The sequence below is a fragment of the Panulirus ornatus genome, chromosome 53 (genome assembly GCF_036320965.1).
Source record: "Panulirus ornatus isolate Po-2019 chromosome 53, ASM3632096v1, whole genome shotgun sequence".
NCBI lineage: Eukaryota > Metazoa > Arthropoda > Malacostraca > Decapoda > Palinuridae > Panulirus > Panulirus ornatus.
Genome location: NC_092276.1, coordinates 2,541,466 through 2,558,736, shown reverse-complemented (window position 1 = coordinate 2,558,736; position 17,271 = coordinate 2,541,466). Strand labels below are relative to the sequence as shown.

At 38.0% G+C, this 17,271-nt stretch overlaps 1 protein-coding gene across 3 annotated transcripts in view; it reads right to left on the bottom strand.

Moving 5' to 3' along the window:
* Positions 1–10,564, bottom strand: part of LOC139765170 (uncharacterized) — a 64,991-nt gene extending 54,427 nt beyond the window's left edge. For 2 of the 3 annotated variants that reach the window (XR_011716598.1, XM_071692423.1), the window contains exon 1: positions 10,365–10,564. Coding sequence is in view for 2 of the 3 variants with exons in the window: in XM_071692423.1 (XP_071548524.1) it covers positions 10,365–10,430 (66 nt within the window). In the remaining variant the exon portion in view is untranslated. The remainder of the gene's footprint in view (positions 1–10,364) is intronic. The other variant, XM_071692425.1, reaches the window with a different exon arrangement.
* Between the last annotated feature and the right edge of the window lie 6,707 nt (positions 10,565–17,271).

Below are 17,271 nucleotides of genomic sequence, written 5' to 3'. Positions count from 1 at the left end.
ATTTCTACTCTACCATCCTAGTAAATCTCATAAGGTCCTTTCTAATCTGAAATAAAGATATCAACGTTGACGTTCTTTAGAATTTTTTGTTTAAATTGTCAGATTTCCTATCCAACCAGGACATAAATAATCATAATCTAATTGTAACAAAATATATATTGGTGATAACATAAGGAACCTTAAGTTAGAGATAATGAGCAGGTCAATTCATAACCAGGCAACACCATTCTATAATCCACATTCTCATCAACATCTGCCAGATGCTTCTGGTAGTATTGTACAGGGGTACCTAGTGACAGGACTAAAGTATTGAAAGTGAACATCCTTAACTATATCTTGAATGATTTTCAATGCTAGATAATGTATTAATAACCTAAATATCAAAATAAAAAATACCTAAACATCAGACAATCCAGAGAATTAAATGAGAACTTCATTCCAATACATCAAAACACAGTATGATAGCATATGAAAATTGATTTGTTTTACTTAACACAGTATGATAGCATACAAAAGTTGATTTGTTTTACTTATAAGATATGAGTCTGGTAACAGAATTTTTTCATAACATTTTCATAAGTATGTGGGATATGTAATGTGTTGAGTAGGTGTAGCAAGATGGGGTGTAACTCTGAGCAGGCATAGAAAGTTCAGGGGAGTAACTCTGAGAAGTGTGGCAACTAAGGGTACAATGCAGTGTGCAAGTACTCCTACTATTTGTTCTGGGGTATACCCTGTAAATAATTGCAGTTTCTTTGAGAGATGTATAAAAAAGAAATAATAAGGTTGTAATTAATTTTTTACTTTCTTTAAAGCCGGATGAACACCAAAGGCTCCTGAGTATTTTTGCAGTTTTGAGAAGCAAAAATCAATTCTCCTTGTATCTTTCTTTAAACATACAACTCTTCACAGTGTTTCATTTTGTAAAAGACAATTAATACAAAACTTCAAATAACTTTCTACATTTAGCAACTAATATACTGTATCCTACATAACTACTTGACAAGCTGTAAGTTATAAGTAATGTGAAATATAACTCATAATTCGTAGCAATACTGTAGTAAAGTCAGTATGCATACATTCAAATTCACAAGATTCATTTGAATCCCATCAAAAATAAAATCACTTTAAATGTAATATATTATCTATGTATCTCTCTCCATTCATTCCATTGCCAACTTTTATAAGGTTAGGAAAGGATTATAAGGTAAGGAAACAAGATTTCTGCATTTAACAAATGATACTGTTCTGAAGAAAAAAGGTATATGCAGCTTTTATGAAAAAGAAGTATCCAAATTCTTTAAATCCATGTGAATAATGTCACATAAAATCATACGAGAAATGAAGAAAAAGTGAAAATCATACAAGAAATGAAGAAAAAAGACATATGCTATACACCTATTTTTAAATGGTGACGTTATCATAAATTATTAAGATTCCATAATGAAGATTTTCATATCTAAACCTGTAATAGATGTTTTCAGTTTGCAATACCCTTTCATATATGAAACTATAAATATCTAATATTCCTAAGTTCATATGCTTGTGTAGTTTAAAGCCTAAATAAGCAACTGGCCAAATCTGAGCCTAGAGATATGTGTACTATGAATTCTATCATGAATATCAATTTCATTCCCAGTGAACTCAACTACTTTATTCAGTTTTCAATATACCAATAGCAAGTTTAAATCAAATAACAGAAAGTCAACTTTCAGAAACTATGGGAAATGTTTCTACTAAAGACAACATATTTCCATTAAATTGAGGCATATCACTGAACACATAAAAATCATTTAGCAACAACCTAACAGAAAAAAAATCTTGTTCTTTCACACAAATAACCAAGAAACATCCCCCACCCCCAACTAGTTAATACAATGGTAATCAAGGTACTTAAATGGTCCAAAAAAAAAAAAAAAAACTCAAGAGATATTACAAGAAAAGATTAGGTACTCTGGGAAACAGGAGAAAAAGAAAAAAAAAATGCTTGTATAATTATTTCACAACAGCAGACTTTTAAACTGGAAAACCTCAGTCAAACAAAAAAGAAATGTAATTCAAACAAAATACATTGATCATCTATTTAATAAAGAAGAAATAAAAATAAGAGAATCAGAATATGTCCTTTCTATAACATAATGATTAATAAAAGGAAAAACTGACAACATATATGATAATCAGTACACTGGAGGGATGATAAGCTATCAGTGAGGCACTGATAGGGGTTATTAATACTTTAGTTCAGTATAACACCAACACCACTCACCGCAGCTACACCTTGTATAAAAGCCTACAAAGTACTATACAAGGTAAGATATGCATTAGTAAACTACACTGAGGAAAAGTATTGAAAATTACAAATCACAAATATCATCCATGACATACTACGGTAAACCTATGACAACTGTATAACTAATGAATAGCAATACAGACCCAATCCCTTCCAGGCTGTAGGTAGGGGCATATGGGAATATATATAAAATACAATATACTCAGAAGCTACAGCCTTAGGTCTATAGTTGAGAGACAATGGCTACGCAATTTCATATTCAACTTCAATGTTAGTAAAGTCCATTCCACTTGCATCAATCACTTTACGAAATGTTAGGTTAGGTTTAATATTAAAATTCATTCAATTCATCACTGCATGTGCAGGAGAGTTCAGCTGACTGTGACAACTGCCTTGATATGATATTCATCCATTACTATACTTATTATTTATAATTACGCTTATTCCAAATTGTTAATTTATATCAATACAAAATTCTGAAGAGCATCGTTACCGTCGCCACTACTCAAACCCCAGATAAGGAAAGGAAAGGTGCATGTTAATCAAATCGAATGATAAGCGGAACATGAATAAACATTTGTCCCAACCATTTCCCTTTAAATTCTCCCACAGACCAGCATAATGTGTTCCACAAATCAAGCGTTTTTCAGTACCTTCAGGTTTGAGGTTTAATGTTTAAACATTTTCGCAATGTAGTGAATTAGATCTGTTTAATAACATGGAATTTTATCTCATGAACAGTCAGGCCTCTAGAGTCGCGACTACCCATCCAGAAGTCTGGTGAAAGTATATCAGACCAGGAAAAGCTCGACACAGTACGACAATTTTTGTACACTATTGCATTCATTTCTAATAACCAATGTATAAAAATTGTGTATGGCATTCATGGAAATATGATTTTATCAAAAAGCACGTTGAAGGCCGTTGACGTCTATTACGCTTTCGATATGATGACGTAGTCATGACGTAACCACTACATTTCCAGAGAAAAGTAGTGGTGGTCAGGTATTTCTTTGTCTCACAAAAACAATAAATCAGTAACTGTGTTTAACTGCTCAATTGATCAAACTTGAATACCAATATGGTTCTCATTTACCCGAAAACTTTTACGCATACCAACTACATTAGCCATACTAATAAATCAATATCAAATTATAATAATTTGTACCAAGTAAAACAAGTTATCACTCCAGATTTTAAAATGTATACATCTGATACGATAAAAGTTTGTGCAACATGAAATTCAAGGACCCAGAAATATCAACTGAACTAGGTTCAGGGAGAATGTTTCACTTTTATAATCTATGTTTACGATATTTCTTACAACTAAAACACCTTAAAGTCCCATAATTAGTATTCTCACATAAAAGTAATGTCTCCCTATTTAGAAACTCGTAAAATAAAAACACGAGGAAATTCTGGAACAGTAAGGAATTTAGATAAGTAAAAAACCTGTGAATACAATCCTATTACTGACTTACTCTCTACATACTAGGGTATTTACTACAATCTGGTGCAGTGGAGAACATGGAAGACAAAAACCAAATCCCATGACACTGACGTAGACATTTCACCCACACACCCGAGGGCATTTCCTGTTACTTATTCTCATCCACCAAATTTTAAGGCCTTCTTAAACAAATCCGAAAGTTAAAACAATATTTACTGAAACAAAACGTTCATTCTTGACCGTACACTGCATGGAAAAAATATAAGCACAATGGCTTGGGGAGAAATTAGGAAAAGGGATGGTGGTTGATGGCAGCCGATTCTGTGAGTCACCAACCATCTGGCTCAACAACCCTGGCGGTACTTCTCATTGATACTCGAGCCAAGTCTTCAAGAGTAACCAAACAATAATTTCCCTTGCCTTCAGGCCTTTCTTTTGAACTCTATAATGATTATCTGTCTAGTTCAACTGCGTACAACTTATGTTCGCATTGTCACATTGATCTGTTATGAATACCACTCCCAAAATAACTCTAAACACACACACACACACACACACACACACACACACACAAATAGCTCAAGGGAAGCTGAGAATGAAAAATGCTGAGTATAAATGTACACGGTGTTCAGTGTACACAAACATTAACCAAACCAAAATAAAGAGCAGTCGGCAACTTACCAAATGATTTGAGGACGGGACGCCTGCGGGTAGAGAGGCAATGAGGTCATCAAATGCTTCGCAGAATGAATTAATCCCTCTCACGACATCTAACAATATGATGACAAGATGACAATAATCTTCCCGTTCATGGTATGATACGATAACTGATCATACACCTACAAATTAATCAAGTGGTCCGCAAATATACACGCTGGCATTATGCTCCGCTATATATGTTCAATGACAATCTGAGTCATACGGACATGGGCACGCCTCATGAGAGCTTGCCTCACATCACTCTCCTTAAGCACAATTGACCACTCCCTGGACAACTCCTTCAGATATTATCTATCATATATACAAAAGTAATGGCGCAATGCTTATTCGCTTTTAAAAGGCGTGGAAAGTGAACCTCTCCAGAACATTTTTTTTCATATTCAGGTTCGGTAAAACGCTATCAGCTGGCTATGTGTTCTGTTCGGAAACAACCGATAGACCCCGTTGCTCACCATTGTGAGACGAAGGGTATTCGAGTAGTTAGTATTTCGAATAGTTGATTCCTATTATACAGTCCTTTAGCCTAGCGGTTACATGCCTGCCTCTTGCACAAGGGGTCCCAGGTTCGATCCTGGCTGTTGAAGCTTTGTATGTTCTAAGAAGGTGCGCGTTCATATACACTTTATTCGTATACAAATACTATAAACGGTCACTAATGATACAGCAGCATATGATGCTGGTAAGTCTAATTCCTTTGAAATACGATGTGGCTAAGGATTCATAAAGATCGGTCGATATCTTGTTCCGAAGACGTTTACGCTCGTAACCGTAAGGTTGGGTTGCATTTGTCTTATTATAACTTTGGGTTAGGTTAGGTTATGGAAGAATGTCCCCATCGCGCTACTTGTACTTTTTACCAATAAGTGCTGTGAACAATGCCTTTAAAATACCTTCGATAATTCACAGCTCTCGCCTACAATAACTCTCAATCATCACTCTTTCCCAAAGGTAGTCATCACTAGCTTTATATCCTTAAAGCAGACGCTACTGGTTTTATACACGCATGGCAGACATCATTAATTTTAAGTATTCAAGGGATTTATGTACTCAAGACATACATCACTGATTTCATGCACTCAAGGCAGACATCACTGGCTTTGTTTACACAAGGCTGACATCGGTGGCTTTATCTACTCAAAGATGACATCATCAACATGCAGCAAAACTGATGTCACAGTATCTGCATCAAGAGACATTAACAACAACACCCTCCATACAACAGTAAACGAATAAAGTGATATTTCGCTCTGCACCTACACAGAACATCATGAAGGGCAGACATCAGCACATCACAATACGGAAGACATCACCATCATCGTTGCCCTGAATTACTGCAACACTAACAATACCTACAGAAAGCAACAGCAGCGAGAGGCAATACCGTGCAACACGGAAACACAAGTCTTATCTCTCGCAGCCAGGCATGATCAATTCCTCCATCACGTAACACAATCCCTTTAATCCCACCGCATGAGGAAGGGGTACAGGGAGTGATCCTTTGGAATCCATCCCTATGGAGCAACTTGACACCAGTGGCCAACGTTCCATATGAATCACGGGTACTACCTATCTTCAGCATAATCAGTTAGTAAGCTATATTCAACTATATCTAAAACTAATGGAAATTCTAAATTACATATATACATATTTGGAACGGATGTATACTAGAGTGGACGTACTGTCAGTGGACTGAATCAGGGCATGTGAAGCGTCCTGGGTAAGCCATGGAAAGGTCTGTGGGGCCTGGATGTGTGGATAAGAAGCTATGGTTTCGGTGCATTACAGGCGACAGCGGAAGGATGGGTGGGAGCAGATGCGGCTTTTCTTCGTTTGTACCAGGGAATCGGCGATGAAGTTTGAGCTTGATATATATATATATATATATATATATATATATATATATATATATATATATATATATATATATATATATATATATGTGTGTGTGTGTGTGTGTGTGTGTGTGTGTGAATCCCCTGGATCCGGTAACGTTAAGGAACATGACAGGCTTCAGTCATGGACAAAGATAATCATAATGTCAAGCCTTGAATAAAAGGCGGGAACTGACAAAGATGACAAGTGTGACGATAAGAGACAGTAAAAAAAAAAAAAAAATGGAGGTGCACCAAACATGTACCGAAAAGATACTGAGCCCGGAGGCTTAGTATTAACGCAACTAAAGACATCAAAGGAAAGCGTATGTTTCCAGGTATACTGTAAACTTCAGCACTCTCAAGTCAGGAGGGTTGACCTTCCCTAGGCGGCTGCTGTTCACAGCCTACACTGCTAGTCAATAAAACAGTCATTAAAACAAAGCCTGCAGAAGCAGGTTATTAGAGGGGTTTGTCTGGTTAACCAGACGTTTCTTGATGGGCATTCAATTCCCAGTAGTGGCAATGCGCAGAGAACACAACCACAGAAGAAGCCATATAAGTCTGCCGGACTGTAACTGTACCCATACAAGTCTGCCAGTCTGTAATTGCAAATGCAAGTCTGCCACTTGCTTCATCACATCTATTCATACTACTTAAAAGGATCGAGATGAAACAACTTTTTGAAACGTCAACTCATAGAACACTTTTTCGGGATTTCTGCACCTACAAGACTGTGCAACGTTCATTAGCAGGAAATGCTGAGCTCCTATACTGTGACATGATCTTATACGAGACGACTCATTTTCAGTCAACTGACGATGGTACATGCTCGCCGACGGTAACGCGTTTATCAATACATCATATCAATACATCATATGCCTCCACGCACGGAAAAAGAATGGCACGGGACCTAATAAACGAAATATCGGGATTAAAAATACTCGATAACAAGGCCTAACAAACGAAATATCGGGATTAAAGATACTAATAACAAGGGAAGCGAAAAATCATTAAGGCTTGCATTCCTGTGCAAAACTTGTTCACTGTAAATCTAAGCATATACGATGTGGCAGGGTAAGTGTGAACATAATATATAGAGATATACGGAGTTAAAAGGACTGAACGAAGTTTTACTCATAAGGCCCCATCTCTCTGTACCTATCTTAGCAGTATGCTAATAATGTAATTATGGGTGTATCTGTCTGTGGCAAATGTTAACCTTTCACTTTACCCGTTATGGTCCAGTCAAAGATACCTATCTTAGCAGTATGCTAATAATGTTATTATGGGTGTATCTGTCTGTGGCAAATGTTAACCTTTCACTTTACCCGTTATGGTCCAGTCAAAGGTCAGTGATATCGAGCATAGTGATTATTACCTTAACATCGAAGATGACTGTATAGTTGGGGTGTAGCAATGACCTCTGCAGTGCAGGGTATATATAATGGAATACTGAGAGCCTAGCCTAGCTCCTTTGAAGGTAAGAATATGAAGTTGGTGTTAATAAAACGTAAGATTTAGTTCAAAGATTGCCCTTTTGACCTGACCCCTAAAAAGACCCATGCTCCCCTTAACCTATAAATGTAATACATCTCTCACTTATAATATGGAAACATGCTTTTCTTGACGCTCCATTTCATTGTTCTCATAATTCTTATTTCTTACCTATATTTCTAACAACTATTACCGTCATTCTGATCAAGTGCAGATGCATTTGACGTGACTCACAAAGGTTATGTCAAGTGCGCCTAATTAAAAGGTGAATTAATTAGTGATGGTCTGGTAAACATCAGGATAAAGGCTTATCAAGAGAGCTCTTTCATTTTCCCGAAGTAGGCTGAATGCCTGCATTAACAGACTCTCAGCTTATTTCAATCATCCATCTACTACTCTATCCCGCGTATTTCTCGTTTTTTGTCTCTTACAATACTCTGTTGGAACAGTCCTTGTTGCGTCAAAGGTGCATCCACTCGACGCTCTTCTCAGTAGGCGCCATGTAAACGGGTCTGTCAGTCGATGGGCTCCATCAATCATCAATGTTTTTGTCCCCGTATTCTCCGTTTTCTTCAACTTCCTCAAACGTCTTCCTCGTAATTTCAATGCAAGCTCTTTAAAGCCCTTATCCCAGTTCTTTCTATACTGGACGTCTTCCTTCAAAAGCTGAGTTCAAATGTTTATCAGCATATCACGTCTTTTATTCTTTGCACATGGCAATACCACCCTTTAATTTCAATTATCAAAAAATGCAACTTTTAAATCCTCTGATTTCGTTCATTATCCATTCTTGTAAGTTCTGTAATCAGTCTCAGTCCTCTAATTTCGGTCATTATGGATTGGTGTCAAATAGTTACTGACAGTCCAACACATACTCCATCTACCCATTATTTTTATCTAGAGGTCACTCCATCGCAGGAGTAGATTTCTTTCCATTTTGCGTATCACTTGAGCAGTCTCAGTTTAGCATGTGATCATCCACTTGGTTTTTACTATATTTTCCAGCATGTTACAGACTGAACTTGTTACGTACTGGCCTGTGCATTTTTACAATCCTTTCCGTCAAATGTAGGTCACTCTGCTCTCTGAAAACTTTCTTCGCACCAGAACCGATCTTTTTCTTTTTTCATTCCACGTTAAACGTCGTGTTTTTACACTCTTCGAATATATAAGGAGAAATTTCATTGGGGTCATTAGCATTATATCTACAGAGATCATTCTATGGTGATTTCTTAAACAAAGATTAAATGGCCTCATCGATATGAGTTGGAGTTATGGTGTTCACAATGAATACACTTTGCATGTTATCAGTTTCATATATCAAATGAATTTTCTCAAAGTCAATAACCTTTCCCTCTGAATCCCCAACCCTAAACCTAACATAACCAACACCGTACTCCAGATAAATGAACACAACATCGGTCTACATCATTTTTACTCGTTCCTCATTTTAAAGTAATCTCACTCTTTTATACCCTTCAAATATTAGCTGGCTGCAGTGACGCCGGATTCTTCGCGGCACAATCCAATTGTTTTTCTTACCTTTCAGAAATCTTTTAACGCACATTTCTTATTTCTGACACTACACTTCCTGTCAAAAGAACCAATGTACTAACCCTGTTATTACAGCATTTAATGTACCTTTCGTAAGTATTCTATATTGCGACTATGAAATTCTATTCCAAAATCTATGTTCCCGGTTAATCGTTCGGCTTCTTATGACCTATGCTAGCGTGTGGACGTGCCTACATACCGGTACATAAACACACACACACACACACACATACACACACACACAAGGATATACATGGATGGACTGATAAATGGAGGGAATGACAGATAAATACGAACCCTCTTAACTGATAGCAATGTTCCTGCTGACTGCTTAAAAGCACACATAGAATAACCCAGCAAGTCTGCAGGAAAATTTCCTTTGTACGTAACTCTCACCAAGATGCAACACATGAAAAGAATTACTTATTTCACGAAAAGGTTCAAATTCAGCATATATTTCTTAGATGTTATGCAATAACAGCCTATTGATTGCAGTCTCTCATAACGGTAGACTGGGGGAAATACCTTCCTCGGTCACGACTTCCTTCTACTCTTGTCACGAATGACAGCCACACCGCTACATCAGACTAATCCCACCGAGTCTCTTAACCATTTCAGTGTCATCGTAAAATGTAGTTCATTACTTGTGTAGTACATATGCTTCTTTGTTGACAAAATAACGTCGTGGTGCCAAGTCTTGCGGGTCACCGATCGATGAGTCTGCCTGGCTCCGTCTAGTCGCTGCCGCGAGAACTGCGTTCTCTTTTCAACTTTTCACGTAAAGACGATGTACACAAACAACATTAACCTTCAAATGATTATATATGGAAAAGTTCTTCCTTCAAGTTAAGGCACGAGATATTAGAGTACAAAATGAAGGAGACTCTACCTCAAAAGAATCAGCCACACCTCGTTCAACACAACTCTCTTTCTCGCTATGTCTCAAATTCACACAACAGGATGTCATAGGGCATTTGATTACCTGTTTGATGGCTCTTCCAATTTCATGGATAATGCGATCTTTGACTCCTCCTCTTAAAGCTGCCATTTTGTCAAAACACCCCTAAAGGATTGGGGGTGTTCGCAAAACTAGACGAGACTCCTTACATTATCCTAGCTGACATCCAGTCACAACAAATGCCACCAGCTGACTCACGAACCGAGCAACGAGAGGCGCGACCTGCACGGCTCTTGTTGCCAAAACAAAGAAAGTAATTTTTTCATCAGGCGTTATCCTGTATCAATATCATAATTTCTTTTCACAACAAATAATTTTTGATATTGTATCAAACAAGAGATAAATGTAAGCATCTCCTGCATTTACTGTAAAGTAGGAGAAACTCTAACCATACGTCTGACATCGATGTTGAAGACGCTGCCTTTGTAGGATGATTAAGATTTAAAGAGAATCGTAAAATTTTGTAGACAGGACATTTTATTAAATTCTCATGAACATGAATGTATGCTTGCATACACAATCTCAAAACGTAATACAACATTGCTTCAAGCTACAGTTCATGATAACCCATGATTCGGACATAAGTCTAAAGGCAACTATTCCACTGCTTCCGTAATCCAATTTACTTTTCTTACTGTAAGTAACATTTAAGGGTGAAGTCTTAACAGAAATCTTCATTTTACATTGCAACTTTGTTGCGAAAAAAGAGGATTGACTACTAAATAGTTTTGCCATGAAAACAGTGCGTATCTACATCTGCAACTACGGTTATATGCATTTAAGGAAATTCACACTCTTAGGACTTCATCTCCCGTTTCTACATTTTCTGTTCAATTTTCCATTATTGTTTAACTCTGCTTCAGTTTCGGTTAGCTTTTTGAATATGTCAACTATGCTATCAGTAAGAGCTTCTTCACGTCCCTCCTGTCACTATTCATGCATAATAATGTGCCATTTTGAAGAGGAGTCTTTTGGTTTCAAAGTACTATCTGCTTTATATGTACACATGTACGTACGTCCATCGTTGCTTCACTTACATACGCGACATATTAATGGATTTTACTGTTGATCACAATAAATTCTTAAATCAAATATTTTGAAGAAAAAACGCTGAACTTGGCAGACACAGACAACAGAATCAAAAGCCTGTTCCCTGGTGAATCGGAGCTTGTTTAATCCTTCTTTATGTGTGCCTCTCATTAAGAAAAATGCTAAAAAGACACAGGTTAAGCCACCGACGCCAAAAATTTCTGAGTCTATCGATAGCTTTGATATATCTAGAAATCAGAAAGCACTAAACATGTAGCAAAGAGCCTTTGTTTTCAATCCTTTTCCCTCTGCAGCATGTTGATCCAGAGGCCACATTGAAGCACACTTCGTAGAGCATCCTTCGAAAAAATGTCATCACAATTATGAATACGACAAAAATATATAAGAAAAAATCTTCCTAGAAAGATTTCGATCTAATATATGATCGATTACTACTCATTAACACATTACTCATTTCATATTTTGCATAATTAAAGCCTTAATCTCTCTCTCTCTCGAACAAATACTTGACAATGACGAATTTTCTGAGTCATCTGAAATGTGTATATCTTTAAAAAAAAAAATACGACATTCATGCAATTCTACACATGGCTTTGGAGCATTGTAAAAGCAATGTCAATTTGATAAAGGAAATATCCAGCCCATTTTCAGTGGGAAGACATTCATCCCAAATACATATACGTTCCTCTACGAGTAAAGATTGTAAGTTCACCTTCAAGCACAGAAAGTCACTTCACCTGCAAGCACAGAATAACTCCAACGTAAGAACAGGATATAAGTTCAGCTTTAAGTACTAATAGATGTAGATACATCTGTACGCAAGGGATAAAGTACAACTTTATTACATGATGTAAGTTCACCAATAAACACACGGCATATATATATATATATATATATATATATATATATATATATATATATATATATATATATATATATATATATATATATATATATAATTTTGTCATAGTTTTGATTTTAAGGTTATATATATCCTTATGTATGAGGGAATTATTTTCAGATGCTGAACCCTTCTCGCACGGAGTATATTTGCACTGAGAATAAGTACAAATCATCTATATTTTAAGCACATCACAACCCCCCCCCTCATCTCTCTCTCTCTCTCTCTCTCTCTCTCTCTCTCTCTCTAGCAAATTTCAGTTCATGAAAGAGTAAATAAAGAACCATTCATCAAAATAAGAAGTTTAAAATAATAGCTTTATTTCCTTGACATTCCCGTTTACACTGGGCGGCTTTAAGTGCACAGAACCTGATATGTCAACTGGTTTACACACACATATCCTCAACTTACATTTAGTGTACTGTTGTAAACCAAGCCTTACATACACTTCTTTCATGGTTATTCACATCGCACATAAAAGATGAAAGAAGCGTGACAAGCGAACCACTTCACCGTATCAATTAGTCCCTATCATATAACTTTACATGGCATCCATCTGTAAGACTAGGTATGTCACATGACCATTCCTGTAAACCAGCTCATCCCTGCGGCAGTAACCAGACGGAATATGACACCCAGTGGTCGAGTTATGGACGAACAAAATCGCACCAATACGATCAGCCACCAGAAGCCTATTTCTCTGCATGTCGGTTGGTCGGGTGATATGTAAACCTATGTATTGTTCATCATATCAAAGCGCTCTTTTCTGGTTTCCGTAAACTGTTGAACTACAGAGAACGTACGTATGGAAAGGAAAATTCTGCTTTTAGGTGATATGAAAATAAATATTCGAAGAGCTGACTTTTTTTTCATAACTAGTTCCAAGTCCCAACAGGGCCGTCAGGTCCGCAGCTGATATGGCTCAAACTGGAGGATGTGGGTTGAACTAAAGTACCAGAAAAAGTGCGAGTCTAATGATAATAGTGTCCAATATTAGCACTAAAACCATTTTTACCGGACTCATCTTACTTGTTACAACGTGAGTGAAGCCACTCTAGCAAGACTCTATCATTATTGGTTGAGGACACACTCTCGTCAAGGAACTTAATCAAAGATCATCCTGTCCCCCAACTATATATATATATATATACATATATCCCTGGGGATAGGGGAGAAAGAATACTTCCCACGTATTCCCTGCGTGTCGTAGAAGGCGACTAAAAGGGGAGGGAGCGGGGGGCTGGAAATCCTCCCCTTTTTTTTTTTTTTAATTTTCCAAATGAAGGAACGGAGAAGGGGGCCGGGTGAGGATGTTCCCTCAGAGGCCCAGTCCTCTGTTCTTAATGCTACCTTGCTTATGTGGGATATGGCGAATAGTTTGAAAGAAAGTTTGAAATATATATTTCTTTTTTTTTCAAACTATTTGCCATTTCCTGCGTTAGCAAGGTAGCGTTATGAACAGAGGACTGGGCCTCTGAGGGAATATCCTCACCTAGCCCCCTTCTCTGTTCCTTCTTTTGGAAAATTAAAAAAAAAAAAAAAAAAGAGGGGAGGATTTCCCCCCCCCGCTCCCTCCCAAGTGCACTTTCGTGTAATAATCACATCATCAGGGGAGACACAAGAGAGAAATATAACAGTCAGTTGATATACTGTTATATTTCTCTCGTCTCTCCCCTGATGATGTGATTATTACATGAAAGTGCACTTGGGAACTTTTCGTGTTTCATTTTCCCCGTGGACTCATAGGAATATCTTGATCACGCACAAAATTGTGGTCCTTTCCAATATATATATATATATATATGTGTGTGTGTGTGTGTGTGCTAAAATGGTTTGGGCATATGGAGAATGAGTGAAGAAAGGTGGAAAGGTTAGCAGAAGTGGTATCAGGATTGGAGGATACAAGGAGAAAGTGGAGACCAAATTTAGGATGGAGTGAAAATCATCTCGAGTAATCGGGGCCTGGACACGCAAGGGAATGTAAGGAATACAAGGGAGAGTGAACTGGAATGATGAGGTATACTTGGGGTCGTCATGCTGTCAGTGGACTAACCTCAGTATGTTATGTCCAGAGTCTACTATGGTAAGGTCTGTGGAGCTTGGTTATGGATAGGGAGCTGTGGTTTCAGTGCATTTCTCTAGTTCTCTGCACATCACTTAATAATTAGGTCATCAACCCTCATAAAGGTCACCAGCTCCTCAATCCATCCTTGGATATGACCAGTAACTTTATCTCTCATACTTAGATGATCTCCAGCCATCACTGGGACTTCGAAAGATCTTTAGCCTCAGTCATGAAAACCTATCAAACAGCATAAATAGCACTGCAGTGGTGGATAAGCTCCGCCATCGCTTGTTCCTTCTACAAAAGCACCACCGGACTCTGGCATTGCCTGATCCTTCCTGCTGCAGAACAAGACATCAAAAACATCTCATCCCAATAAAAGACAACAGCAACGCTTCATTCCACTTATAAAAGCACCACAGTACCCTATCAAAGCTTCTCTATAGGCAGTAGCATTTGGTACCTGAACACTATATCAACTAATTCCACGTTGATTTACATACAATTCTTTACCCTTCTTTGACCTCACACTCCTTCTGTGTAGATGTCAACACATAATTTGACGTAAATGATTTTTTATAATCCCATGTTTAGCTATGGCTATGATGCTATTGTAAGCTTTGTTCATCTAACCACCCAATTTTCTCCATGTTCCAAGTCCTTGCTTTCCCTGCCAAGTTTTAAATCCTAACAGGATACACAAGGATATTTATGTTATTTGTATTCACTCCTCTAGGTAACTATAATACTGGCTATCTCATTTCTCTTCATAGCAACTTCGTGTCCCTAAACCATTGCCACAGAACTAAGGTACATTAGGGTCTGGTTTATGAAGTGAAATTTGGTCCCATACGATCAATGTCCTGACAGAATGATGCCTAGCCTGAGTACCAGTGATAATTCTAACATCTGAAAAGATGCGAGATCATTCTACAGAATATCTCTATTAGGCATTACAAATATCATCCTGTACAAATTACATGTTGGTTTTAGCAAGAGTGCTGATGTGCCCATACTTTATCACTTGTATTTCTAGGGCTATAAGTTTGTTGAGTATTCCTGGTAAATTATATGGGAGGGTATTGATTGAAAGGGTGAAGGCATGTACAGAGCATCAGATTGGGGAAGAGCAGTGTGGTTTCAGAAGTGGTAGAGGATGTGTGGATCAGGTGTTTGCTTTGAAGAATGTATGTGAGAAATACTTAGAAAAGCAAATGGATTTGTATGTAGCATTTATGGATCTGGAGAAGGCATATGATAGAGTTGATAGAGATGCTCTGTGGAAGGTATTAAGAATATATGGTGTGGGAGGCAAGTTGTTAGAAGCAGTGAAAAGTTTTTATCGAGGATGTAAGGCATGTGTACGTGTAGGAAGAGAGGAAAGTGATTGGTTCTCAGTGAATGTAGGTTTGTGGCAGGGGTGTGTGATGTCTCCATGGTTGTTTAATTTGTTTATGGATGGGGTTGTTAGGGAGGTAAATGCAAGAGTCTTGGAAAGAGGGGCAAGTATGAAGTCTGTTGGGGATGAGAGAGCTTGGGAAGTGAGTCAGTTGTTGTTCGCTGATGATACAGCGCTGGTGGCGGATTCATGTGAGAAACTGCAGAAGCTGGTGACGGAGTTTGGTAAAGTGTGTGGAAGAAGAAAGTTAAGAGTAAATGTGAATAAGAGCAAGGTTATTAGGTACAGTAGGGTTGAGGGTCAAGTCAATTGGGAGGTGAGTTTGAATGGTGAAAAACTGGAGGAAGTGAAGTGTTTTAGATATCTGGGAGTGGATCTGTCAGCGGATGGAACCATGGAAGCGGAAGTGGATCATAGGGTGGGGGAGGGGGCGAAAATTTTGGGAGCCTTGAAAAATGTGTGGAAGTCGAGAACATTATCCCGGAAAGCAAAAATGGGTATGTTTGAAGGAATAGTAGTTCCAACAATGTTGTATGGTTGCGAGGCGTGGGCTATGGATAGAGTTGTGCGCAGGAGGATGGATGTGCTGGAAATGAGATGTTTGAGGACAATGTGTGGTGTGAGGTGGTTTGATCGAGTAAGTAACGTAAGGGTAAGAGAGATGTGTGGAAATAAAAAGAGCGTGGTTGAGAGAGCAGAAGAGGGTGTTTTAAAATGGTTTGGGCACATGGAGAGAATGAGTGAGGAAAGATTGACCAAGAGGATATATGTGTCGGAGGTGGAGGGAACGAGGAGAAGAGGGAGACCAAATTGGAGGTGGAAAGATGGAGTGAAAAAGATTTTGTGTGATCGGGGCCTGAACATGCAGGAGGGTGAAAGGAGGGCAAGGAATAGAGTGAATTGGAGCGATGTGGTATACAGGGGTTGACGTGCTGTCAGTGGATTGAATCAAGGCATGTGAAGCGTCCGGGGTAAACCATGGAAAGCTGTGTAGGTATGTATATTTGTGTGTGTGGACGTGTGTATGTACATGTGTATGGGGGGGGTTGGGGAATTTCTTTCGTCTGTTTCCTTGCGCTACCTCGCAAACGCGGGAGACAGCGACAAAGTATAAAAAAAAAAAAAAAAAAAAAAAAAAAAAAAAAAATTCTAGGGCTAACATTTTACAGGGAATACAGACAATTTTTATTAATTTTATTTCATTTTGCTTTGTTGCTGTCTCCCGTGTTAGCGAGGTAGCGCAAGGAAACAGACGTAAGAATGGCCCAACCCACCCACATACACATGTATATACATACACGTCCACACAAACACAAATACATGCCTATACATCTTAGCGTATACATATATATATATATATATACACACATAGAGATATACATATATACATATGCACATAATTCATACTGTCTGCCCTTATTCATTCCTGTCGCCACCCCACTATACATAAAATAACAGCCCCCTCCCCCCGCATGTGTCCAAGGTAGCACTAGGAAAAGACAACAAAGGCCACATT